Source organism: Lepidochelys kempii, chromosome 3 (assembly GCF_965140265.1).
Source record: "Lepidochelys kempii isolate rLepKem1 chromosome 3, rLepKem1.hap2, whole genome shotgun sequence".
NCBI classification, from domain to species: domain Eukaryota; kingdom Metazoa; phylum Chordata; order Testudines; family Cheloniidae; genus Lepidochelys; species Lepidochelys kempii.
This window is the reverse complement of record NC_133258.1, coordinates 8,109,482-8,136,852: the sequence shown is the minus strand read 5'-3', so window position 1 is coordinate 8,136,852 and position 27,371 is coordinate 8,109,482. Positions and strand designations below refer to the sequence as shown.

At 40.7% G+C, this 27,371-nt stretch overlaps 1 protein-coding gene across 4 annotated transcripts in view; it reads left to right on the top strand.

The window, feature by feature from the left end:
- KIF13B (kinesin family member 13B) overlaps positions 1-27,371 on the top strand; it is a 207,138-nt gene that overhangs the window by 48,140 nt on the left and 131,627 nt on the right. For all 4 annotated transcript variants that reach the window (XM_073335650.1, XM_073335648.1, XM_073335649.1 and 1 more), the window contains exons 3-4: positions 23,502-23,514; positions 24,211-24,271. In XM_073335650.1, the coding sequence (XP_073191751.1) occupies positions 23,502-23,514; positions 24,211-24,271 (74 nt within the window). The remainder of the gene's footprint in view (positions 1-23,501; positions 23,515-24,210; positions 24,272-27,371) is intronic.

Here is a 27,371-nt window from a genome sequence, read left to right as displayed (position 1 = left end):
GGCAGTAGTCTCCAGAAGACTGGTGTCATATTCTGCCAAAATTTATCATTGCCAGCTCAAGTTTGCCATTCGGGATATCCAATGTACTTTAGAACTGAAGTCATTTGTGGCCAGATACTCTTTACCTTGTCTACCTTACAGCTTCTGCAGTTGCTACCACTAGTTGAATTGCACTTGTATAGAAACATGCTTCCCAATTTTTATAGTATGGACAAGGCCCTAAATAGTTATGTAGTGTTCTTAGTTGGCTGCATTTCTGTGTGTGTGGATGTGGCGGGGGGAGGTTGTATGTAAGAGTGTACAAAGAGCTTTGCAATAAGAGGTACAATATAAAACACAAGATTATCAAAATGAAGCTTTCTCCATTAAATGTTTTAAGTCTGTCTTATTACTTATTTCCCACATGAGGGCTTTCGGTGGAGTACAATGGACATAAGAGTGTAGATGAGAACTATAGTGCTTCAAAATACTAAAGTTACGTAGTATGCTATTTTGAGTTGAGTATTTAAAAAAAAAATTATTCAGATTTGAAAATAGCCACAATGGTTAACTGTGGCTAGAGAGAGAATAACAGACGCTACCCAAGCAAGGGTTGAAATTAGGAAATTACTTGATTTTAAGGCTACAAGAAAAGGCCAAGGTGGGATGGTGGTAAGTAAATCATTTATTCGTGTCTGAATATCTGTGACCTCAAAGCAGAATTTTCAAAGCCTTTGTGATCCATCCCTAACTTTGAGCAGTCATCAGCTGAGCTTCCAGTGATCTGCCCTACATCAGCCATCCATTTTCTTGCTGGTTGTCCCCTATTACAATGACCCTTCACCATTCCTCCCATAATAACTTTCTCAAGGTTATTTCCCTCTCTATGCTTAATGTGACCAAAATATGTTCGTTTGCACCCAGTTGATTTCTGATTAGAGAGTCTGATCTTCACCAGCACCACATTTCAAAAGCTTCAGTTTTCTTCTTGTCAGCAGCATTAACTTCCCATGATTGACATCCATAAATAGGTTTTGAAAAAATTAAGCTTTTTACCAGTCGCACTGTTGCACATTTCAAGATGCCACGTTTTTTCCATGCATTTTTAAGGAAGACCATACCTAAGTGAGCCATCCCTAGTCGTCTTCCCATTTCTTTGGAACAGCCTCCTTGGTTGGATATGTGTGCTCCCAGATAATTGAATTAATCTACCATCTCACCAGCTTGTCCATTAATTGTGATGTCCACCTTCATTCTGTTTGTTAGTCATGTAAAAAACGAATGTGTATTTTGTTTTTGTTGCATTTGGGAGTAGTTCATATTCCTCACTAATTGTTTTTACAGACTTCAGCGTTTATTATATTGCTTAATGGTTGTACCAAAGAGCATCATGTCATCAGCATATTTGAGGTCAGTGAAAAGGTGTTCACCAAGGGAAATCCTAGCTCCTTCCTCTTTGTCAAAACCTTCCAAAGCATTTGTCATAATCAATTCAGTGTATAATTTAAGGAGGTATGGGAACAAAATACACGCTTGTCTCACACCCTGCCCAGTGGAAAACACTTCACTGATGCCTACTGCTGTTTGCACTGTGGTCTGTTGTTGTTGGTAGAGACTTGCAATGAGTTCAGTGAGATTCTTAGAAATCCACATGTCTGCCAGTATCCTCCAAAGATGGCTGTGTCAGACCATGTCACATGCTTTTGAGAAGTCAAAGAAGCACATGCTCAAAGGGTGATTTATAGTCTGCATTTTTCAATTTGATTCATATTTGGAATTTGGTCACGTATGCCTCAGCACTCTGTGAAACCAGGTTGTGGTGGTAGTTCTTCTTCTGTACTTCATTTCATGTGATTCTGGATTATGTAGAGCGAAAATTTTGATCTCATGCAATTTCAGGGAGGTGGCATGATAATTGTTATGCCCTTCTTTGGTAAGTGGGGATGGGGAATTCCTTCATCCAGTCCTTCAGCCGTTTTCTAGTTATCCATACATTGTTACCACTTAGATCAATACTTCACTCACCAATCATTTTCAGCAATTCTGGAGACACATCATCTACACCTGGTGCTTTGCCAGTCTCCATTTTCATAATATCACACACCTCTTACTCTTGCAGGATTGATAGCTCTGGCTTTGTGCTCTTTTCTGTCGTCCTGTATTATGAGTAGCTGTTGTGAGGCATACAGATTGGTAGAGTAATCTTTTCATCTGCATTTAATATCACCCTCAGTGAAGACTCTGCTATCATGATCTTTTATGTTATTTGGTAAGAAGTGTGACCACTGTGAACATACTTTTCTATTATTTCTCTTTATAATGTCTCAAGTTCCATACATTTTGTTCTTCCATTTTTGCTCTTGTCTCATTTAGTCTGCCTTTGAATCTGTCTGCTCAGTTCCTTATATTCTCTTATATCCTTTCCTCTCCAAGTCGTTCTCTTGCACTCAGCATCATTTTTTTGACAGCTTAAGTGACTTCTCATTTAACCATAGTGTGGTCCAATATCAACTTTTTAGAATGTGTGCTTTGGAGGTTGTGAGCATGATATTGTTCATTTTCTTCCAAGGTTTGTTGGGAGAGAAAATGAGGAAGTCTCTCTTATCCGAAGAGTCAGCAAAGCGTGTGCTCGGATAATCCGATCAGTAGCAGAGTCAGTACAGTTCGTCTTTGAGTAAGGGCAGTCAGTATGTCAGTCATACAGGATTATGTTCCCTAGGACAGCAGCTGGTGACATGACCCTGAGTTCTATGAATGTCTTGAAGAGGCGCTCACTAAAACACTAAGTTTAAAAATATCACCCTTGTAACTGGGGACTTGAATGTGAAAGTTGAGGCTGTAAATTCTCATAAAGTAATGGGAAACAAAGGTCTAGGTTCCAAAATGAGGAAGGCATTTAGTTGAATTCTGCTACTGTAATTACTTGGTCATTGCAAATACCATTTTGACCCAACATCCTAGACATTTATACATATGGAGGCATGACAAAGAACCAAATAGACTAGGTAATGATATGGCAATGCTAGGGGTGAAGTGTCCAGTGGGCAAAAACTTTTTCCTAGGTGCGGACTGTGGGTCAGTACTCATGGACCATTGGTTTGTCCTAGTATGCCTGTTCTTATCTCAGACCATTAGCTGTTGGCCTCAAACATAAAATTAAAACTTAAAAAGATATGACATTTGACTGGTCAAATGCTTTTGGACTTGTTCAGAATCAAAAAAAATTGTGTGACTTCTGCCCAGAATGAGTTTGAGGGATTGGCACCGGTAAAAGATGAGCAACTAAACTTGGAGGTGAGAAGGGGGACTGCACCTCATTTAAGCAAAAATGTGAACTGCTTTTGAAATGTGGAAGAAGTTGACATTCTCCGAAGACACAGAAACAAATGCTGAACATACAAGCAATGCAGCAGTCCTGTATTTAACAAATATGATAACATTTTAATAATGCTACTGTGTCGGTCCATTACGATGTGCTGATAAGCCTCTTTTGGTACTACTGTTATTAAAAATCCATTTGATCGAAGCTTTATTCCCATCTGTCCCTGAATCTGGATCTGCGTACTTTCTCAATTTCTCTCCTTTGCCCCAACAGTTGGTTTACCATCAAAACAAGCTCTCAAAGTAGTCAGAGCACCTTCATGTAATTCTGTAGTTTTTAGCAGGCATCTTTAAATACATTGGCTAACACAATGTGGCATTGATTTGGCCTGTGCAGAGTGCTGGCTCAGCAACATAGAGCTGAGGCAGCAGATGGGAGTAGAAATGTGGCAGTAAAGGTTCATCAGTAATTTATATAAATACATATAATTTTTCTTTGCTGTTCAGTAAATAGGTCAGTGAAATAGTGAATAGTGAAATTCCAGTACAAAGAATTATTATGGAATAAAAAAAGTATAGACTGGGTGTCAATTTGTGTAGAATGCAATCTGTTCCTTTCCTCTCTTGTGGCAGAACTGTGATCATGGGGGTCTGATCCTGCAACCCTTGTTCATCCAAATAGTTCTCCTTCAGGTAATGGGACTACTTGCGTAAATAAAGTCTGGCAGTGATGGGCCTTTAAGGAGGACCTGAACCTTTTGTGAAGAATGAGGAGATGGAGCAGTAGTTGCCAAATGCCCTAAATTACAAGCGATAACAGATAACTATCAACATTACTTTTTAATACTCTCTGCATTCAGCACATAACCCTAATTTAATCAGACAACTTCCTGGGTCACTTTTAATATTCTAATTCACTGAGGTGAGTGGGGAAAGTTGCCAATATTTTCAGGATTATACACTTGAAAAACCAAACCTATTTAGAGAAGGAACAAAACAGTAAGACACCTTTCATTATGGAAATAAACATATTCTCTAATCCCATTTCAGCCCATTATATGGGTTTTGGGCCACATCCAGGTTTTTTTAAAGTGCAGCTCTTTTAAGGTGTGTCTTGAAGAGCTGCTGAATTCAAGTAATTTCTTATTTAATAGTAGTACAACTGCACTGTGATTTTTAAAAAAAACAACAACAAAACCTCCCAAAGTTCCTCTGGCATCGGTGAGAATACATAGAAACTGCAACTTTTCCACTTATCACTGTGATCAGGATGTGTACCTTTGTGCTAGAGTAAGGAAATTCAAAATGATTATTGAACCACTGAGGCAACGGAAGTTATTTTTATCTTGATGAGTAGCATTTCTCATCCATAACTTTACCTCTGTTATGCATTTTTTCCTGTTCAAGTAATTTAAACCACATAGTTTGTTTTCCAATGCTGTGTTTTTTAAATATTTGAGCTTCTGATTTAAAACCTATAAAAGCATACAATTGCAACACAAAGGCTTCTAGACCATCCCTTTATTCTGCCTAATTCTGCAGTTCTGGTGTGTCTCTTTGATCCTGCAAGATACAGAGCATTTTCTAATTCCATTGGGAATTGAGGAGGCTCAGCATCTCACAGCATTGGGTCCCTTGGCTACATACCATTTCATTTCTGCTTGTGAGTTATGCATATCAGTGTGTGAAATGGATTACCATTTCCCTTTTCTGCCCTAGGCAAATATGAGCAAGACAAAGTGGGTGAGGTAATGTCTTTTATTAGACCAACTTCTATTGATGGAAGGGACAAGCTTTCAGGCTCCACAGAGCTATTCTTTGGGTCTGGAGAAGGAAAATAGGCTAAAGCGTTGTGGCTTGTGTAGTCGTGACAGAGTGCTGGGAGAGAGCTCTCCCAGCGCTCCCTTAAAAAAAGGGGCGTAGCTACGAGCCCTGGGAGTGCGGCTCCCAGCGCTGATGCGCTGTCTACACTGGCGCTTTACAGTGCTGAAACTTGCTGCGCACAGGGAGGGAGAAAATTGCAGCGCTGTAAAGTGCCAGTGTAGACCAGCCCTAGAATGTCCAAGCTAAATACAAGGTGGGGCAGATGGTTAAGTTTAAGGTGTTCACACCTGTTGTGGGACATCACTTAATTTTAAGCTGACAGTTGACACCTCTGCAGTCTTAGGACAATGGCCGGTTAGGCTGCAGCTGTGCTGCTGTAGCTCTTAAGTGTAGACACTCATGACAGCAACGGGAGGGTTTCTTCCATCACTGAAGTTAATCCACCTCCCTGAGGGGTGATAGCTAGGTCAATGGAAGAATTCTTACATCTACCTAGCACTGTCTACACTGGAGTTTAGTTTGGCATAGCTATGTTTCTGAGGGGGATGGATTTTCCACTTGCCTGGGAGATGTAGCTATGCCAGTGTAAGTTTTCAATGTAGACCAGCCCTTAGTAGTTGTAATGGGCCATAAGAAGTTCATGGTTTTTAGTGTCCAGCAGAGTTATGAATTTTAAGCACACAGACTTGTCTTTTTTGAAGGTGGGCAGGTTTCCTTTGAGGATGAGTACTGAGAGGTCAGATATGGAGTGAGTGCTTGTAAAAAGTTTCACTCACGGGCGATAGGGTAATTTTTTTCTCGAATGGACTCACACAGGGAAAAGTTGGAGGTTTTTTGAGCCCTTCAAGTACCAGTAAAATTGCACATGCATTCTTTATTGTAGCATGCATAGACAGGCTCTGTGTAGTAATATGCACATGAAGTTCATGTTCTTAAATTACCTCATTTCTGGAGGGATAGGTTGTTGAAACAAGAGCAAGCAGTAGGCACCATTATTGATAAATGTCATATTGAATACAGGATCCATAGCACAGTGCAAATGATGGATTCTGTATTATAGTAGCTAACATCTAAAATTGTTGTTTTGGAGCAGCGGGAGGAAATGGAGTCTGTATCTGAAAATGGGTAATCTGTTTCAAATAATTGAACCCAAATTAATGTTTAGATATTTGCAGGGACAGGTTTTTTTCTTCTAAGCTCTGAAGTCTGCTATACTAGTGCTTCTCAAACTTATTTGATCACACCCCCCTTCTTTGTGTTTGTAGTAGTTTATGCATCCCCCTTCTCCCACACAAGTACATATACCGATATATGCGGTGGCGATGCTTCACTTGAATCAGTTTCAGCTTCTTTGTTTTTCACTTGGTGTCAAGGTTCCTTCCCCACTCTGAACTCTAGGGTACAGATGTGGGGACCTGCATGAAAGACCCCTAAGCTTATTCTTACCAGCTTAGGTTAAAAACTTCCCCAAGGTACAAACTTTGCCTTGTCCTTGAACAGTATGCTGCCACCACCAAGTGTTTTAAACAAAGAACAGAGAAAGAGACCACTTGGAGATGTCTTCCCCCAAAATATCCCCCCAAGCCCTAAACACCCCCTTTCCTGGGAAGGCTTGAAAATAACCAATTTGTTACAAAATCATCAAAGACCCAAACCCCTGGATCTTGGAACAATGGAAAAATCAGTCAGGTTCTTAAAAGAAAGATTTTATTTAAAAAAAAAAAAAAAGGTAAAAATCATCTTTGTAAAATCAGGATGGAAAATACTTGACAGGGTATTCAGATTCAAAACATAGAGGATCCCTCTCTGGGCAAAACCTTAAAGTTACAAAAAACAGGAATAAACCTCCCTCTTAACACAGGGAAAATTCACATAAAACAAAAGATAAACTAATCCGCCTTGCCTGGCTTACCTATACTGGTTGCAATATTGGAGACTTGGGTTAGGATGGGTTGGAGAAATGGATTTCTCCAGTCTCAGTCCCAAGAGAGAACAAACACGTAAACAAAGAGCACAAAATAAAAGCCTTCCTTCCCCCAAGATTTGAAAGTATCTTGTCCCCTTATTGGTCCTTTGGGTCAGGTGCCAGGCAGGTTAGCTGAGCTTCTTAACCCTTCACAGGTAACAGGATGTTGCCTCTGGCCAGGAGGGATTTTATAGCACTGTATACAGAAAGGTGGTTACCCTTCCCTTTATATTTATGACACTTGGGTTTTTTTCTGTTGCACTATTGAGCCAACGATCCATTGTAATAAGAGCAACAGCAAAACTGCATTTGTGATCCACGCTCACAATTAAATGTGCACACCACATTGTAGCGAATGGATTAAAGTACAGATGGCAATGACTTTGTATAATGCTATGCAAACTTAACAGAAATCACTCAGAATGCACAGCACCATCTGAGGACCTGATATTTCTGGAGGAATCAACTTTGCTAGTTATTCACTGTGGTGAGTAAATTGTGTGCAGTAAGTTCCCCCGCCCCCAAAAGCTTCTCACAAATCCCCCCACCCCCAAAAAACCTCTGTGCTCTACTACCGTTGTATGTACCGTTAAATTCTTGTGAGCCTGCCAAACTTTGCACCCACCTCCACCACCAACCACTCCTACCTGCTCACAACTCCTTCCTTTCTCTGTCTCCCACGCTTCATTTGCCAACGTGGCTTCTTTAAGGGGCTTACCCTCACTCTTAAGCAGACCAGCTTGATTTGAGGGGCAGCTGGCCCTTTGCAATTCCTACCTGAAGAATGATCTTGGGCTTAAAAGTATGCAATTTGAAGTTAAGGGTTCTGGGTTATATTCCTGGCTGTGCCACACAGTTTATTTTTTAGATAGTATTTTCAGGGCCAAATCCTGCTTGCCTTTTGAGGGTGTCATATCTAATTTCAGTGGATCAACTTATGTGGGTAAGGTGAGAAGGATTTGGCGCCCACTCTGATGCCATAGTCATGGCATCAGAATTGTTTACCTGCTCAAATGAATCATGCTAGTTACAAAATAGATTTCTGTGTTACAAGATGTCGTAAATATCTTGGTAATCAGCGATGAAGGGAAAATAAAAACAGAAACCGCATCGCACTTAAAAGTGAATTTAATGCACTTGCAGGTTGGGGTAAGCACATTTAAAAAACTTTATATTTGGAGGGTAAAGGTACTTATTAAATGGCGTCTGCTTTTTAAAATGCAAAATAGTTTGCCACAAGTCTCTCAATGTTACTAGATGAGTGTGTTTGTGTTCTCTTGGGTTGTAGAGTCCTTAGTGTAGTTTCTAGAATAACTTCCGATGAATGCCTACTTCATTTGAGAATGAAAAGGTTATGGTCTGCTTAATAAACTTCGTGCATGTGCTAGCAGTTTTCTTTTCACTTTCTTTTGAATGGCTGTTGCTCTTTATCCTGGACTATTTTTCTCATTTCTTTGAAGTGAATTGGTGCTCAAACTGATTTCTCTTTCTAGTGTCACTATAGTGTATTTTAAGGGAGGAAAATACAGAGAGAAGTTAAGAAACCTCTTCCCCCCCCCCCAAAAAAAAACCAAAAAACAACCAAACAAAAACTGTTTCAGCTAATGTGGTTTCAATGTGAAAGGGTATAATGTAAAGTGTTCTCAAAAACTATTATCAAGACAGTTAAAATGGGAAACCGTTTTAAAAATGGTTTCCTCACACACTCTCTCCTTTGTATTGTGTTTATAGGGCTTAATTAAAATAAATCAGTCATGGGATAAGAGGGAAGGTGCTCTCATGGATTGGTAACTGGTTAAAAGATAGGAAACAAAGGGTGGGAATAAATGGTCAGGTTTCAGAATGGAGAGAGGTAAATAGTGGTGTCCCCCAGGGGTCTGTACTGGGCCCAGTCCTATTCAACATATTCATAAACTATCTGGAAAAAGGGGTAAACAGTGAGGTGGCAAAATTTGCAGACGGTACAAAACTACTCAAGATAGTTAAGTCCCAGGCAGACTGCAAAGAGCTACAAAAGAATCTCTCAAAACTGGATGACTGGGCAACAAAATGGCAGATGAAATTAAATACTGATAGTGCAAAGTAATGCACATTGGAAAACATAATCCCAACTATACATATAAAATGATGCTGCCTTAATTAGCTGTTACTACTTAAGAAAGAGATCTTGGAGTGATTGTGGATAGTTCTCTGAAAACATCCACTCAGTGTGCAGTGGCAGTCCAAAAAGCTAACAGAATGTTGGGAATCATTAAGAAAGGGATAGATAATAAGACAGAAAATATTATATTGCCTCTGAATAAATCCATGGTACGCCCGCATCTTGAATACTGAGTGCAGATATGGTCGCCCCATATCAAAAAAGATATATTGGAATTGGAAAAGGTTCAGAAATGGGCAACAAAAATGATTGGGGGATGGAATGTCTGCCATATGAGGAGAGATTAATAAAACTGGGACTTTTCAGCTTGGAAAAGAGACAACTGAGGGGGTATATGATAGAGGTCTGTAAAATCGTGACAGGTGTGGAGAAAGTAAATCAGGAAGTGTTATTTGCTCCTTCTCATAACACAAGAAATTAATAGGCAACAGGTTTAAAACAAACAAAAGGAAGTCTTTTTTCACACAACACACAGTTAACCTGTGGAACTCTTATTGCCAGAGGATGTTGTGAAGGCCAAGACTATAACAGGGTTCAAAAAAGAACTAGATAAATTCATGGAGGATAAGTCCATCAATGGCTATTAGCCAGGATGGGTAGGGTGTCCCTAGCCTCTGTTTGCCAGAAGCTGGGAATAGGCAACTTAGGATAGATCACTTTTTATGATTACCTGTTCTGTTTATTCGCTCTGGGGCACCTGGCATTGGCCACTGTCGGAAGACCGGATACTGGGGTAGATGGACCTTTGGTCTGACCCAGTATGGCCGTTCCTGTGTAATTGGCCTGAACTAGACTAACCTGGCTGTTGCTTCTAAATTCCAACTGATCATGGAGCACTTCCCTCTGCTACTTCACCCACCAGTAAGTTCTCCTTAAAGCTTCACAGCCATAGTGGGAGCGGGAGGAAGGGTGCAGGGAAGCATTGTGCAAACAGTTAAAGGGGTCTTCATTAGGAAAATTGCAGTCTGAATTCATCTGGCAGTAGCAATGGTGGAAGTGGTGGTGTAGCTCTGGCTTGGGTGTCTCCTACCACTGCCCTTTTTAGTGGTTTAAAAGCTCTTGAATCTGGTCTGTGTTCCAGCTCCAGTAGTGGAGTTGCCTTGGTGATGAACTTATGAGCCTGTTTTCTCAGTATAGACTTTGCTCAACTGGAACGTCGTTCTATAACTGGGATGTGAAAGTCAGAGTAACATTCAGAGGAAGGTTACAGAGCAGTCCTGAGCCTTCAGTTGAATTTAGACTTTAATTTTAACAAACAATTTAACAGGTTTCATACACAGAATCCAAAGTTACTGTAACTTCCTAACCAAAAATCTAAATTTATCACTAGTGTAAAGCACTGTAGTCAGTTGACTTGCTTGAAGTTACACAAAGGATGCACTTAGCCTCTGGTAACTATAGCAGTGAAGGGGCGGGGGGGGGGGAAGATGTTTGATAAACAAAAGTGTGAAAGGTGTTTACTGTTCACATTTTAAAATAATTTTCTACTAGAATTGCTCATGTACAAACCATAGGGGTTTTGGAAGTCTGTCTCCTATAAAACGTAGCCCTCACTCTTTCTGTACTAGTTGAAGAAGTGATGCTTCAATAGTTCATGCACGGAGGAAGTGCAACCCACACCTCTGCTGGATGTGGTGCTCTGTCCCATGTAGTGGCACTGAAACTACTTTTAGAGATTAATGAGTCTGCTACAGCCCTAGCTAACAGCCATGTGGCTTTTAGCTCATGCAGCAGAGGCTCATGCACTGAATGCACTAAGCTCCAGAGGCCCCAGGTTCAATTCTGCCCATTGATGACCGGGGTCTGTTGGTGTTACAGAAGCATGGCCTGTTGGTGAAAACAGGATCTTAAGTTGGGAGACCTGGATTTTTTTTCTGGTTCTGCTGTTAATTCCTCGTGACCTGCGGAAAGTGAGAGGTAGAGGTTGAGTTCCCCAGTTTGTAAAATGAGGATACAGCCTGGTGTGATGTTTCCTGGGGGTATCTAGGCTTCTGAGGCACCTCGGTACCACCTGGCCTTGGAGTGAGGAAGCCTTGTCTGTGTCTGCCATGGGTCAGCTCCCCAATTCCACTGGCAACACAAATGCTCCCCTTTCAGCCTACGCAGGCTCTGCTGTCCCTCTGGAGGTTAGTGATAGGCATGCTCAAACCTCTGAGCGTCCCTCTGGAATGTCTAGCCCCTATACCACTAGACACTCACAGTATTCATAGATTCACTGCTCCCAAAGAAACAGTACACCCCAGCTTACTAGATATGGCTCAGTTCACTGCTTTGCTTAACTCTTAGCACTTAAGAGCAGTTGACAGTGAAAGCAAATGAAAGTTTATTTAACAAAATATAGAAATTCAAGTGAGAGCAAGCAGAAATACTGGAAACGGTTACATATAAAATAAAGTCAAAACATGCATTTTAGAACCCAGCCTTAACTAATTATTGTCCTGTCTTATGGGGAAGCTCACCTAAAATCCTTCCAGCATATTACAGCCAGGCTTCCATTTATGAGACAAGCCATGCTTTCAGCTTGCCTCCTCTGTGGAAAAGTTTCAGGGTGCTTTCCTATAATCCGTTATATTCCCAGGTTTCTTCTTTACTTGGAAACAGGATGCCCCCTACTGGCTATTTTTCCTGAGTGCCTCTTTGTCTGTTTTGCAGCTCAGACTGTAGATAGGCCTCCATTGTGAAGAGGATAACAAGTACATGATCAGCCAGATACATGATGGATAAGCATCTTTTCCATCTTACTTCACTGGAGTGTGTTTATCAGCTTCTGGTGACCTGCCGTAACTCACATTCTTTAAGAACATGATTATCAGTACAGTTACATAATTCCTTAAACATTATCTGTACATACATTTCTCAGTTTTTATGATGACCAGTGGATTCTTGGCTCTTTGAAGAGACCTCACATGCCACCCTTTGGTAAATTTAATATGCATATATCTGACCCAGGGGATTCCTGCAAAATTCTGTGACACCCTGTGCCCTCTGCCAAGAAGGTCCTGAGTCACACCTGGTTCTTAAGTCCTTTTTTTTTTTTTAATTCAAATGAAGAGTGTTCTATAAATGTATTTTACTAGGAAATAATCCAGGAAAGACAAAGTAATGCACAGGAAAGACATTAAGCACTATATTCTGATGTCAAAAGCAAACAAAAATACCATTTGCTGTCTTAGGAGGAAGGGGTAAAGGCATAAAACAAGTTCTTTTAAAGCAGTGTCAGTGGGTGCAGGCTTCTGATGTTGAACAGTGAAAGAAGTAAAAACATGTTGACTGACTTCGTGACCTGCCAATCCTTCCTTCCATTCTTATGTGTCATGTCCTCCTCCTTTCTGATTTGGCAATGAATGAAAAACCTTGACACTGCCTTGCTTAGGCCTGGGTTATGCATTATTGTGTACCAGTATAACTATTTTGTTTAATGTGAATGTTTTTAATGGAACTAGGTATACTGGTACAACTGCTAGCATGAATAGTTATATTGGTATAAATGTGCTATATAACAATATAATTTATTCCCCTTCCTTTACATGAATAAGTTATATTGGTATAAGCATCTTTATACTTGTATAACTGTCCACACTAGGAGGGTTGTACCACTTTAACTATACTGGTATAGTCAGTGGTATAACTTGTGTGTGTAGACAAAGCCTTATTTTTCCTTCTTAATGATTTTTCAGTGATGGTTCTTGTGGTCTACTTTTTTTTGGTACTGTTCTGCTATTTAGGCCTATGTGCCAGTGTGGCTTTTGTACATGGTTAAATGATTGTTTAATGTAAACCAATTGCTTTATATTTTAGTGAGCAGTTATACAATTACATTACAGATAACTCTGGGCTAAATCCTGTATAGTAAGGAATATTTTTTTCCCAAGATACCATTACTTCACCAGTATTGGGCTCTCTAACCCATTGTTTTGAACTAAATTTTATGCTGATTTAATGTATTGTGCACTAAGGAACTATAGTAGTTGGTGGTATATTGAGAGATTGTCAGATTCCTCCAGCATTTCCCTTTTGTTCTCATCCCCACAAAAGTCTTGTTCTGTTGCTTTTGGAGCTGATCATTGCAGCTGCTGGGTTGGCTAAAGAACATCACTTTTGAGTAAAGTAATCTTTGCAATTGTCCCAGAGGCAGAGTACACTGTTTGTGCCAAGACCCAGGCCTGGGACCTTTTCATTGCCATGTGCAGCGCTGTCTACATGTGAGATTTTTCATACGTGTTTTTAAAAAATGTTAGTCACATCAACACTTATGGAAATTTGGGATAATTCACAATAAAACTGTAAGTTTGGATTGGTTGTTCAATACTGGGTGCTCTGAGCAGTGGCTCTCAACCTTTCCAGATGACTATACCCCTTTCAGGAGTCTGATTTTGTCTTGTGTACCCCCAAGGTTCACCTCAATTAAAAACTGCTTGCTTACAAAATCAAACATAAAAATACAAAAGTGTCACAGCACACTGTTACTAACAAGTTGTTTACTTTCTCATTTTTACCATTTAATTATAAATCAATTGGAATATAAATATTATATTTACATTTCAATATAGTATATAGAGCAGTATAAACAAGTCATTGTCTGTATGAACATTTAGTTTGTACTGACTTTGCTAGTGTTTTTTATGTAGCCTGTTGTAAAAATAGGCAAATATCCAGATTAGTTAACGAACCCCTGGGGTATGCATACCTCTGGTTGAGAACCGCTGCTCTGAGGCATAGCAGTACACCAACATCTAAATGTCTACTGACTAAAGGATAACATTTTAATCCTTTTGTCATAACACGATCTTTATGGGATACTCCAAGAGCTCAAATGTGATGAGGGACTAAGCAGATTACACCATACTGAGACTAATAACTCAGACAATTAATCTTCAACCAGATAATACTAAAAGCCCACAAAACTGTTCTTCTACATCTGACTTTGAAAAATGAACTAGCAGAAATTAGTCCTCAGTAGAAACTAAGTAACTTCAAATTATGCTTGGAATGTGTTGCATCTCTGAAGGAATTTAAGTAACAGTGATTTCTTTTGTTTTTGCTAGCTAGACAATTTTAGGATTTGAACTGCATATAAGCTTTCACATTTACTCTGTTTTTTTTTGTCTTGAAGAGCATACTTAGTTCTAAAAAGGAAAACTTTGCCAAGCTTATGGGGGAAAAAAAAATTCTCCAAACATCTTCAGTTTTAACATGAAGAGATATGTAGATGGAAGCTTTATAAAGTGATACCCGTGGGAGGGAGTGTTGTCTAGGGCAGTGCTACTCAAAGTGGTGGTCCGTGGACCGGCACCGGTCCGCGGACCCATCAGCTGCCTGTCTGCATGCATATAGGAAAAAAAAAATGCCGGTCCCCCACATCAGATAGCTTGAGAAGCACTGGTCTAGGGTACTGATAGCCAGAATTCTGTAATGCTGTTGTGCCTTAGGTTTCTCTTTTTATAAACTGTCCTCCTCCTTATATGTAGGTAAACTAACAACCCCTTTGAAGCACTTCGCAATCCTCTGAAATGTGCTATAGAAATAAGTTGTTAAGTGTGGTGGGCTACAGAAACCTAAAGTAAGCAGAGTTTCCGTAGTGGACGCTTCCTATCTCAGGCATATCTTGCTGCAATTAGATGCAGCACTAGTTGTATACCTTTTAGTACCATCAAGAAACAAGAGGAAAAATCATCTTAATGAAATCCTCTTATATATGCTAGGCATAGCAAAATATCTTCTGTTAGCCAATATATTTTCTTGGGGTAAATGGTTTTGAAAGATTTTGAGAAACAGTTTAACCTGGTCTGTTGCTTGCTTTCCACTTAAACCTGAAATAGAGTCTGCAGCTGGTATCTAGACAGTGAAGTTTCAATGTGAGAATGTATCCTCTGTCTGTTGGGACTTCTAAACATTGTGTACATTTTTTTCTGAACGCCTTCATCTGTTGATTACTCAGAGTAAGAAAGGGCAAAGTGAACTCAATCTTGGTACCAGATGGACCTGATAAAAAGATCTGCTTCAGATGGAGTACAGCCAGCTCATTTATCTCAAGCTGGTGCGAGGCCTTCTCTTATACGACTGTGGCTGCATCCTGGTCCAACACAGCTCAAGCTATCTGCATAGTTATTGATTGGGCATTGCTGGGGATGTTCAATAGGCTCCTGGATAGCTTACCTGCTTCTCATAAGTGGAAAGCCTCTGTAGTATATTACAGGGTGTGGGCTGATGGTGAAATACAAACTTAAAACCCACAAGTCCATTGTCACACCCCTCAGTGAAGTACCTGCAAAAAACAGTTCAGTAAAGCTTTGCCACTAACTTTGTTCTAAAGCTGTAGGATTCATGTCTTAATGTCAATAGAAGAAAAACTGATATGAACCAAGCTGCATTAATCCTTTAGTATTTGGATTTCTGTAGGGCTGACCCTAAGCTTCTCCCCCATACTGCCCAAGAAAACCTCTTTGGCCAGTGGCCAATCCTGAAATTCACCTTTCAAGCTGAAATGCTTCTTAGGTCCACAGGAGATCCTTTTCCTTCACCTTTGGACCCACAGTCCCTCAATCTGGCCTTTACTTAGTCGTTCCCTCCCTTATAATCCTAGGATAGCTCTGCTTGCTGTCCTTTCCTGGAAGGTAGCATTCCCAATTTCCTTTTCACTGGCTTTGCGGGTTAATGATCTGGATGATGGGATGAATTGCACCCTCAGCAGGTTTGTGGATGACATGAAGGTGGGCGGAGAGGTGGATACGCTGGAGGGTAGGAATAGGGTCCAGATTGACCTAGACAAATGGGAGGATTGGACCAAAAGAAATCTGATGTGGTTCAACAAGGACAAGTGCAGAGTCCTGCGCTTAGAATGGAAGAATCCCATGCACTGCTACCGGCTGGGGATCGACTGTCTAAGCGGTAGCTCTGCAGAGAAGGATGTGGGGATTACAGTGGAGGAGAAGCTGGATATGAGTCACAGTGTGCCCTTGTTGCCAAGAAGGCTAACGGCATATTGGGCTGGATTGGTAAGAGCATTGCCAGCAGATCGTGGGAAGTGATTTTTCTCCTCTATTCGGCACTCGTGAGGCCACATCTGGAGTATTGCATCCAGTTTTGGGCCCCCCACTACAGAAAGAATGTGGACAAATTGGAGAGAGTTCAGCGTAGGGCAACGAAAATGCTTAGGGGGGCTGGGGCACATGACTTATAAGGAGAGGCTGAGAGAACTGGGCTTATTTTAGTCTTCAGAAGAGAAGAGTGAGGGGGGATTTGCTAGCAGCTTTCAACTACCTGAAATGGGGTTCCAAAGAGGATGGAGCGAGGCTGTTCTTGGAGGCAGATGACAGAACAAGGAGCAATGGTCTCAAGTTGCAATGGGGGAGGTCTAGGTTGGATGTTAGGAAAAAGTATTTCACTAGGAGCATGGTGAAGCACTGGAATGGGCTACCTAGGCAGGTGGTGGAATCTCCATCCTTCGAGGTTATTAAGGCCCGGCTTGACAAAGCCCTGTCAGGGATGATTTAGTTGGGGATTGGTCCTGCTTTGAACAGGGGCTTGGACTAGAAGACCTCCTGAGGTCTCTTTCCACCCTAATCTTCTATGATTAATGGCCTTTGCTGTGCCTTTTTTTCTAACCTTCTATCAAGATAAGGTGGACCTATGTACCTGACTTAATTTTCTGCTCAAAGTAGTTATCCACAGATCCAAAGACTTACAGGAAGACCAACCCGCTGTTTGGGAATGCAAAGCAAAAGTCAGCGGCATCTAAATTCATGCTGAAGACTGAGACCGCCCTGCCCAATGAAAATCAACTCATTCCACAAAAGCTTTTTTTTTTTTTTTTTGCTGAAAAATTTAGCCTGATACAGATTTGGCTTTGTGGCATTTATGCAAGTAGTCAGAATCCCTTTTCTTGCCCTGGAGCACCACACAACTTATTTTCTGTCCTCCTAGGTATAACTGTTTATAGGGTGTTCTGTTGACAGAGACTACTGAGAGCCTCCACATGATTGAAAAGGGGTCCTCCTTGTAGAAAGTAAGAGAACAGGCTAATATTAACCAGGTTCTGACATACTTCTCTTGGGATAGCAAAGGTGGATTAGGTGTTGGAAAGATTGGTAGTAGGAATTTCTTGTGATTTATGGGGGCTTTTTCTCCATTTTGTGTTTGTCATCTGATTTGCTTTCCACCTTCCCACTCTCCCCATCTTGACTCATTAATTGTTACTGTAGCTTAACTTTGTAACAACTTTTACAAATTGCCTGAATGACTAAATGCTCTGATACCATACATTCAAGCACTTCCATACCTGGGTGTCACTAAGCAGCAGCAACAGATTGGAAACTGAGCCACTTGTAGTCTGAATGTTGCATTCAGCACTGGTTTAGGAAGTGGCCAAAAGAAAAGAAAAGGAATGTGATTTTAAGATGTTGCCAAAATGAGCAAAAATAACTTTTAAAATGTCACTGCTGATGTCACGTTAAGTAGGTTTAAACATTAAACATGATTTAATTTTCTGAGATCAGTGATTTTAATGAATGGGAATAAGAAATGCAGGAATCTAATCTCATAGGCATATACTCTGACCCCCAATGTTGGAAACTAGAGTCTCTTTTGATTTGATACTTAGTATGCTAAATATTTGTGTAACCTGCCTTCTCTCATTTCTAGTGAGAATAGGTGCATGTGGGTCAAGAATCATGAATGGTGCAAGGGTTTTAGGTTCAAAATAAATGATTACTCAGGGCTGCATATCTTTTGTCATTCTCAAACACCATACAGATTCCCCTACCTACAGTAAATGAAACTAGTAATAAACACAACTGTCTGGTATACAGTATATTTACATTAACAGAAGCGTCTATGGAGTTGCTAGGATTTAGTTAATTAAGCATATCTAGAATTTCTGTAGCATATTCCCCTAGCTGTAGCATATTCACCCTAAAGTCACTCTGATGCAGAGCAGTTACTAATACCTAAAAGTAAATGTGAAAAAAACCCTCTGCTTATCAATTTGAGACAACCTGGACTATCTAAGGTACATTTCACAGTTGTATGTGTAAGCACAACAGCACCTGATCACCACTCCGTTGCACAAAAGTTCTGAATCCCACTGCATTGAAGTTGATAATCTGTGGATTCAGGTTTTTTTGCTCACCATGTGGTCCTCATGACAGTGCGCGCCAACCTCAGGTTATGCAAGTGATTCAACCCACCCAATGCAGGAAGACAAAACTCTTTTGTCTTTATTCACTGCAGAGCTAGCCTGTGTGATTGGCGCCTGGAGAATCCCCATAGCAAAGTCCTACCATGTTACTATATCCTTGCTGTTTCTGCTCTTGGCTGTGAGAGTCTGGAGGCATAGCCAATGGTTTTGTGCTGAGACACTGCAGGTTTTTTCCCCAGTCAATTGTGTCAGTTGCAGGAGAACTTGTCAGTCCTCCCAGGAGGAACTGTGGGAAGGGCATTGGAGGACTGTCAGCACCAGAGTGATTTTTGTTTTGTTTTGCTTTGTTTTTTTGTTTTGCTTGTCTCTTCACTGCAAAATATCTGGTTCCAGCCATAGCTGAAGTGGAGCTTATGCTCTAACCTATAACCCCCAGCTGGATAAGCTAGCCCAGGCTTAATGCACTCCAAACCTGGATCGGATGTTTTCTATGTGGATGGTAGTGGGGAGGGAGAGAGGGATTGGTTGGGGGAGGTTGTGCTAAAATCTACTCTGAAACGAGTTAACATTGTAATGTAGGCCTATCCTTGCATATACTTCAACAATATTCAGAGTAGCAGCCATGTTAGTCTGTACCACTGTTCCTCATACGTTCTTGTCAACTGCTGGAAACAGCCCACCTTGATTATCACTACAAAAGGTGTGTCCCTTCCCTGTCGTGTCTCCCCCCCCCCCCCTTGCTGGTAATAGCTCACCTTACCTGATCACTCTCGTTACAGTTTCATGTTCTCTGTGTATATAAATCTCCTCGCTGTATTTTCCACTGCATGCATCCGATGAAGTGAACTGTAGCTCACGAAAGCTTATGCTCAAATAAATTGGTTAATCTCTATGGTGCCACAAGTACTCCTTTTCTTTCAACAACATTGCAACTGATACTATCTACAAATTTAGCTGTGAAACTTGTTTGACCACTCTTATGTCTCTTCCTGCTCAGCTGCATGTGTACTCTGCTACTGCAGCATTGGGTATCTTAAAGCTACACACCACAAACAAATATTTAATTTAAAACCGATATAGAGAGCAAGCATTTATAGTTGTATAGGTTTCTCTGTGGTAGATTGTAGTGTGACACAGTATAATGCAAGAATTCAAAACCAGCTTGTAAATGAATAGGCTACTTAAAATAGTTAATTAAGAGTCTTATAATTGGAACCATCGTTGAAGGAGCAAATAAGAGCTCCAGTTATGAAGACAGTCTTGGAGGGAGGATAGGTAATTCAGTGAGTGTACAATTAAAGTTGGAGTGCCCAGCTACAGGAAAGCATGGTAACATGCACAGAGGGGTATATAAAACTAAAAACGTGGTCTTTTTTTTTTTTTTTTAAATTTCAGGGAAATAATTCCATGAGTTCTGGTAACTCCATAAACAGCTCAAACTGTGCTCTAGAGCAGCGACTCTCAACATTTCCAGACTACTGTACCCTTTCAAGAATCTGATTTGTCTTGCATACTCCCAAGTTTTACCTCATTTAAAATCTATTTGCTTACAAAATCAGACATAGAAATATAACTGTCACAGCACACTATTACTGAAAAATTGGTTACTTTCTCATTTTTACCATATAATTATAAAATACATCAATTGGAATATAAATATTGTACTTACATTTCAGTGTATAGCATATAGAGCAGTATAGACAAGTCATTGACTTTATGAAATTTTAGTTTGTACTGACTTGGCTACTGCTTTTTACGTAGCCTGTTGTAAAACTAGGCAAATATCTAGATGAGTTGATGTACCCCCTGGAAGACTTCTACATACCCCTGGAGGTACATATACCCCTGGTTGAGAAACACTGCTCTAGAGATCTGAAGTCCACAGAGCCGTGGCTAAAATTATAGCTCCAAACTTCGGTGTCTCTTCTAGATGTCTTTGTATACTTTGAATGCAGTATACTATGTTCCTATGAGCCATTCTCAATAGGTAGTGTTCTTTATGTGCTTTGTTCTTTGATTTAGGTCTTCTCTTTATGTACAGCCAGATTAACAGTAATTGAGGCTACAAACATTACAGGATATAATGTGCGTATGCATATCTCTGAAGAGAACAAGGTGCTTATTTAGTATCAGGCCTTTAGTCTGTATTAAGCTTGCTGTTTTATGCAGCCTAGTGTAATCCCTCTTCTGAAAACTACAGATGTGATGTATGACTTTTGAGATTATGTCCTTATTGCTACTTTAATCCAAACACTGAATAATATGTGCTCCAGCAAGGCCTGAAAGTTTTTAAGTACCACGTGATAACATAATCCTGCCTTGAAATTCAAGACAGGATAAAACAAACATAAATGCGTCTGGGTTTACAGTAGAGTTATTTCTTCTAATAAATTCAAACTCAGTGTTCAGATTTGCAAAGAAAGTGAGAATTTTTGGATGGCACCCTTTAGAAATACCATTATGCCTTTAGTGTAAATAAGAGTTCATACAAAAGCCTATGAGAAGCCTCCAGTGAAACAGCATAAACATTTTAGAGGCCAGAGAGCCAGCTGAAATGTAAATGTACTTTGTTTACTTTTGAACGTTCCAAAATCTGAGGAGAGGATTGCTCCCCGTCCTTTTATGCCCTCTCTCTAGTCTTGAATCAGTTTGTCCTATGTCAGGCTCCCCTATCTCTGACCAATTGAAGAGTGATATAGGGTGACAAGTGCCACTATCTCCCCGTGAGTCTGATCATGCTGCCAGTGATGAACTCTGTATCCAAGCTTTGATTTTTTGTTTGGCAGACAAACTGTTACTGCTCTCTTGTGTTATTATCTTGCTTTTGGTACATATTCTGCTGTAGCAAGAGTAAGTAACTCTCTTGACTTGAACATGTGCCAGCCTGCCAGAAGGGTCACGCTCTAACTCTGCTCCTGACCCAAGGCTGCTGTCATTGCTGTTTGATCGGAACAAATGCTAATATTTGATCTGAACCAGAGCCAGATAGAAAAGTTTTTCTCCATGATGGACTGATAAGCAAACCTTCATTCTTTGAGACAGACCCAGTGGCACGAAAATAACCATGAATATAAATCAGCTTCACAGCCTTAATTGACCAGTAAAAAATTATTTCTTATTCTCATCTCATTACCCTTCCCTTCCCTGCCAAAAGAAATAAATTTGATGTGTCAGAACAGATTTCTGATTTCATTTGTAAGGTTCTGGAGAGGAGGAGGCTGGCTGTTTCCAAAGCTGTGTATTTTCTATATTTCTCAAGTCTTCTGCATGATGGGTTGGGTTGAGGGGGATCGGGGGGAGAGATTGCTTACATTGATGCCAGTCTACATATTTACATTTTTTTAATCTGATGTTCTCATTTTTTACTGTATTCAATAATATGGTATGATCTTTTCTGAATTGACCAACCTTCCTGAAAACATTTATACCGTCTTTTCTCCCCTGGAGAAAAGTGCCAAGAAAGTCACTCTGGATCTTGCTGTTGTGTATAAAACCCTTAACCTAGATCTGAGACACTCGGGAGAGTGCTCCTTTTCTCCACTCACTCTTTCAAGGCAACCTAGATTGACTAGGTTGTCAGTGTAATCTTGAGACTTACTGTAGATCAGAACTGGGTATGGGTAAAAGCTACCTTTTGGTTCATGGACAGAGACTGTGTCTATACTTAAACCTGTACAGCACTTCAGTGTAGATGCTCACTACAGTGATGGGAGGGGTTCTCCTGTCACCATAGTTAATCCACCTCCCTGAGAGGCAGTAGCTAGGTTGACAGAAGATTTCTTCTGTCAACCTAGTGCTGTCTACGTTATGGGATATGTCAAAATAGCTACATCTTTCGGGGGATGATTTTTCACACACTTGAGAGACATAGCTATGCCAATATATGTTTTCAGTGTAGACTAGTCCAGAGTCTGTGCAATTCCTCTTTAGTCAGTCTGCTAGACTTCATTTGCAACTATTTTAAGGGCTCACTACAAGGCACTTCTGTTTGGGTATTTATGAAAAACATGTCAGACCGTGAAATAAGTCCTTCCCTATGAAATCTGATCTCCCTGTGCTTCTGGGAGCACCCCAGCTGGGGGCTCCTAGCTGCTAGTCTGGGCTGGGCTGAGGTGGGACTTGTTCTTCCCCTGCACTGCCTCTCTTGGTGGGGAGATCAGACCTACCTCCAGAGGCAGCACAGAAGTGAGGGTGGTAGACCCTCACTTCTGTGCTGCAGCAGCCCTGGAGTTGGGCTTGAGGTTTCTGCCCCCCCACCGCCACCCCACAGCTCTGGCTGGTCACGGGGCTTCTGCCCCCTGCAGCTCCCGGAGCGCCCATGGTCTAATCCACCACTGGCTGAGGCTAGCAGCTAGGAGCCCTTGGCTGGGGTGCTCACAGCAACACAGGCAGATCAGCTTCACATCCATCTCTGGGAGCCTCCTCCTGCTGCAGGAACCTTCGGGGCTGCTGCACAGCTGTGAAGGTACCACAGAAGTGAGGTGGCAAACCCATGACCCCCTACAACAGCTTTGTGATGCCCCCCTCCCACCTTCCCGATCACCTTTTGAGTGGATCCCCCTGGTTACAACAGCTGAAATAGTGAAACTGACCAATTTTAAAACCCTCTGGCTGTGAAATTGACCAAAATGGACCATGAATTTGGTAGGGTTCTACTAGTGACCATATTCTTCCCCTCCCTATTTGTACTATCATAGTGCCTAATAGTCCTAGTTATTGACCAGCACCCTATTGTTGTAGGTATGTCCTGAGAGACTTTTGCCCAGTTTTGTTGGTATGGTTGGCTCCTTTGAGAATTAAACTAAGCTTAATTTGAATTTTTTTTTAAAAGTTAGGTTACTATGGAAAATATCCTAGATACTGCTTTTGGAAAGGGTGCTTCATAAGCTTTAGTTCCTATATTGGAAAGTGATTTTGAACTTGAAGCTGAAAGGGGAGTTATGGAGAAAGTTGAGTTTTCTAGTTAACATGTAATCTTCAATTTCATATTTAATGGGTTGTATTTCTTTCTCAGATCTGAGATCCCTATAATTAACTGTATTTTTGTCTTTGTTTTTTCTTACACATGCCCATTCTCATTTGTCCCCTGATGATGATTCCTCTGGGAACTGCAGGAGCCAGCCAAAGGTAAGTTTTTGATTACACTTTCAACCAGTGTTTTGAAAAGTTATGGTATATCAATTGTTCAGCCTTCAAATATCCAAATATTTACTATTTTTTTAAAAAGTGCAGTTGTTCGGCTGCTGTTTATCAAAAGAAAAACAAAAAAAATCCAAACTACACATTCCTCAAAGAATCTCCTTGCTGCAGAAGACCGTTGCACACGTCTAGCCAAAAAATGATTCTCAGAAACAAATGAGAACATAGTTGCATATTAAGCATTGAGGACTGTGAATGAATAGACTGTTTGTTTGTTTTTTAAAGCATTTTCTGGTATCTGCATTAGAGCAAACTCATTGCTGCTGACTTATGTTCCCTTCATATTTTGCATTTTATATGCAGATGGGTCTTATCTCCTCGTCCCACCTTTAAAAATTTAGTTTATTGGCATGTTTATATCGTCATTACTTATTGTTTTAAACAGCTTGTAAATGGGACTGATAAAATAAACCATATAAAATTACAGTAAAGTAAATCAGCTTGAATTTGTTTAAGCACAAAAATATAAAACAAATAAAGGTGTCTTGTGGAGGATGGTTAGAATGGCAGCAGAGGCATATATATCAGCTAACCACCTATATCGCTAACAAAATAAGGATGCCTTTTTTGCTTTGATTTGACTATAGTTTTTATAAGATGTCCTGTTGGTTTGTTTTGTTACAGGTGTTTGCTTATGATCACTGTTTCTGGTCTTTGGATGAATCTGTAAAAGAAAAATATGCAGGTAATATTTACTGTAGTCTTGTGATACTTTAGAAATGTGAGCAACAAGAGTGATGTAGTGGTGGGAGTCTGCTATAGACCACCGGACCAGGGGGATGAGGTGGATGAGGCTTTCTTCCGGCAGCTCACGGAAGCTACTAGATCGCACCCTGGATCTCATGGGTGACTTTAATTTTCCTGATATCTGCTGGGAGAGCAATACAGCGGTGCATAGACAATCCAGGAAGTTTTTGGAAAGCGTAGGGGACAATTTCCTGGTGCAAGTACTAGAGGAGCCAACTGGGGGGGAGCTTTTCTTGACCTGCTGCTCACAAACCGGGAAGAATTAGTGGGGGAAGCAAAAGTGGATGGGAATCTGGGAGGCAGTGACCATGAGTTGGTTGAGTTCAGGATCCTGACACAGGGAAGAAAGGTAAGCAGCAGGATACGGACCCTGGACTTCAGGAAAGCAGACTTCGACTCCCTCAGGGAACGGATGGGTAGGATCCCCTGGGGGACTAACATGAAGGGGAAAGGAGTCCAGGAGAGCTGGCTGTATTTCAAGGAATCCCTGTTGAGGTTACAGGGACAAACCATCCCAATGTGTCGAAAGAATAGTAAATATGGCAGGCGACCAGCTTGGCTTAATGGTGAAATGAGGGGGGATTTAATAGCTGCTTTAAACTACCTGAAAGGGGGTTCCAAAGAGGATGGATCTAGACTGTTCTCAGTGGTTGCAGATGACGGAACAAGGAGCAATGGTCTCAAGTTGCAGTGGGGTTGGTTTAGGTTGGATATTAGGAGAAACTTTTTCACTAGGAGGGTGGTGAAGCACTGGAATAAGTTACCTAGGGAGGTGGTGGAATCTCCTTCTTTTGAGGTTTTTAAGGTCAAGCTTGACAAAGGCCCTGTCTGGGATGATTTAGTTGAGGATTGGACCTGCTTTGAGCAGGGGGTTGGACTAGATGACCTCCTGAGGTCCCTTCCAACCCTGATATTCTATGATTCTATGATTGCACTCTGTTTACGTGACAGCTATGAAAAAGAAAGTATCTAACTTCTGTTCCCAGACAGATAATGGAGCAAATAATTAAGAAATCAATTTGGAAACACCTAGAAGATAATGAGGTGATAAGGAACAGTCAGCATGGATTTGTCAAGAACAAATTGTTTCAAACCAACCTGATAGATTTCTTTGACAGGGTGACAAGCCTTGTGGATGGGGGGAAGCAGTAGATGTGGTATATCTTGACTTTAGTAAGTCTTTTGATACTGTCTCGCATGACCTCATAAACAAACTAGGGAAATACAACGTAGATGGAGCTATTATAATGTGGGTGCATAACTGGTGGGAAAATCATTCCCAGAGAGTAGTTATCATTGATTCACAGTCATGCTGGAAGGGCATAATGAGTGGGGTCCCTCAGGGGTCGGTTCTGAGTCATGTTCTGTTCAATATCTTCATCGATGATTTAGATAATGGCATAGAGAGTACACTTATAAAGTTTGCGGACGATAGCGTTCTGGGAGGGGTTGCAAGTGCTTTGGAGGATAAGATTATAATTTAAAAATGATCTGGACAAACTGGAGAATGTTCTGGAGTAAATAGGATGAAATTCAATGAGGACAAATGCAAAGTACTCCACTTAGGAAGGAACAATCAGTTGCACACCTACAAAATGGGAAATAACTGCATAGGAAGGAGTACTGTGGAAAGGAATCTGGGGGTCATAGTGGATCACAAGCTAAATATGAGTCAACAGTGTAATACTGTTGCAAAAAAAGCAAACCTCATTCTGGGATGTATTAGCAGGAATATTGTAAGCAAGACACAAGTAATTCTTCCGCTCTACTCTGCGCTGATTAGGCCTCGACTGGAGTATTGTGTCCAGTTCTGGGCGCCACATTTCAAGAAAGATGTGGACAAATTGGAGGAAGTCCAGAGAAGAGCAACAAAAATGATTAAAGGTCTAGAAAACATGACCTATTGAGGGAAGATTGAAAAAATTGGATTTGTGTAGTCCAGAGAAGAGAAGACTGAGAGGGGACATGATAACAGTTTTCAAGTACATAAAAGTTTGTTACCATGAGGAGGGAGAAAAATTGTTGTTCTTAACCTCTGAGGTTAGGACAAGAAGCAATGGGCTTAAATTGCAACAAGGGTGGTTTAGGTTGGACATTAGGAAAAACTCCCTGACTGTCAGGGTAGTTAAGCACTGGAATAAATTGCGTAGGGAGGTTGTGGAATCTCCATCATTGGTGATTTTTAAGAGAAGGTTGGACAAACACCTGTCAGGAGTGGTCTACATAATTCATAGTCCATCCTTGCATGCAGGGGACTGGACTAAATGACCTCTCAAGGTCCCTTCCAGTTCTGTGATTCTATGATAATTACAATCCTTTATTTGGTAAAGGGCAAAGACCATATGGCATGGAAAACCTTTTCTCTATGTGGTTGCTCATTGTCAAGAGAGTAAGCAAAGTCTTAAAACTGCTACCTTAATCCTTCCTTCTTTGTAGTCAAACATAATGTTTAGAGTAGTAGCAGCCAATAAACATGCATTACAATCTATATACAGTATAGGTAATTGATTAATGTAACTAATTTGCCATTTTGATTCACACAGATATCTCCATTAAAATACTTAATCCAGACATATGAATTAAAATATTTCTATTCCTATTTCTACACATAATTTGAGAATCAATGCCAAGTTCACCTTTGTGGTAAAGCTTGCCACCACTCAGCCCAGTTCAGCAACACATGAGTAATTTCACTGTAGTACCTTTCAGAATTGTGGCCTTATTCTTTAGTGGTTTAGGTTGCAGTGGTTTAAAGAGTCCAGTCCTGCTTCCACTGAAGTCAATGTGAGTTTTATTGATTTGAATAGGAGCAAGACTGGGCCTTGTACACCCAAAAATAGGCCCTGATCCTACAGATCAGTGCTGTACGTGAAGAAAAGTCTTAGATGCTTTTGAAAATGTTACCCATAGTCTGTCATGTTTTCTCTGGATTAAAGGTTTGAAAACGTGGCCCCATCCTGCTGTCCGTAGTCAGGCAAAATTCCTATTAACTTCAAATGGAATTTTGTGTGTGTAAGATTGAAGAGCGGGCCTTAAAT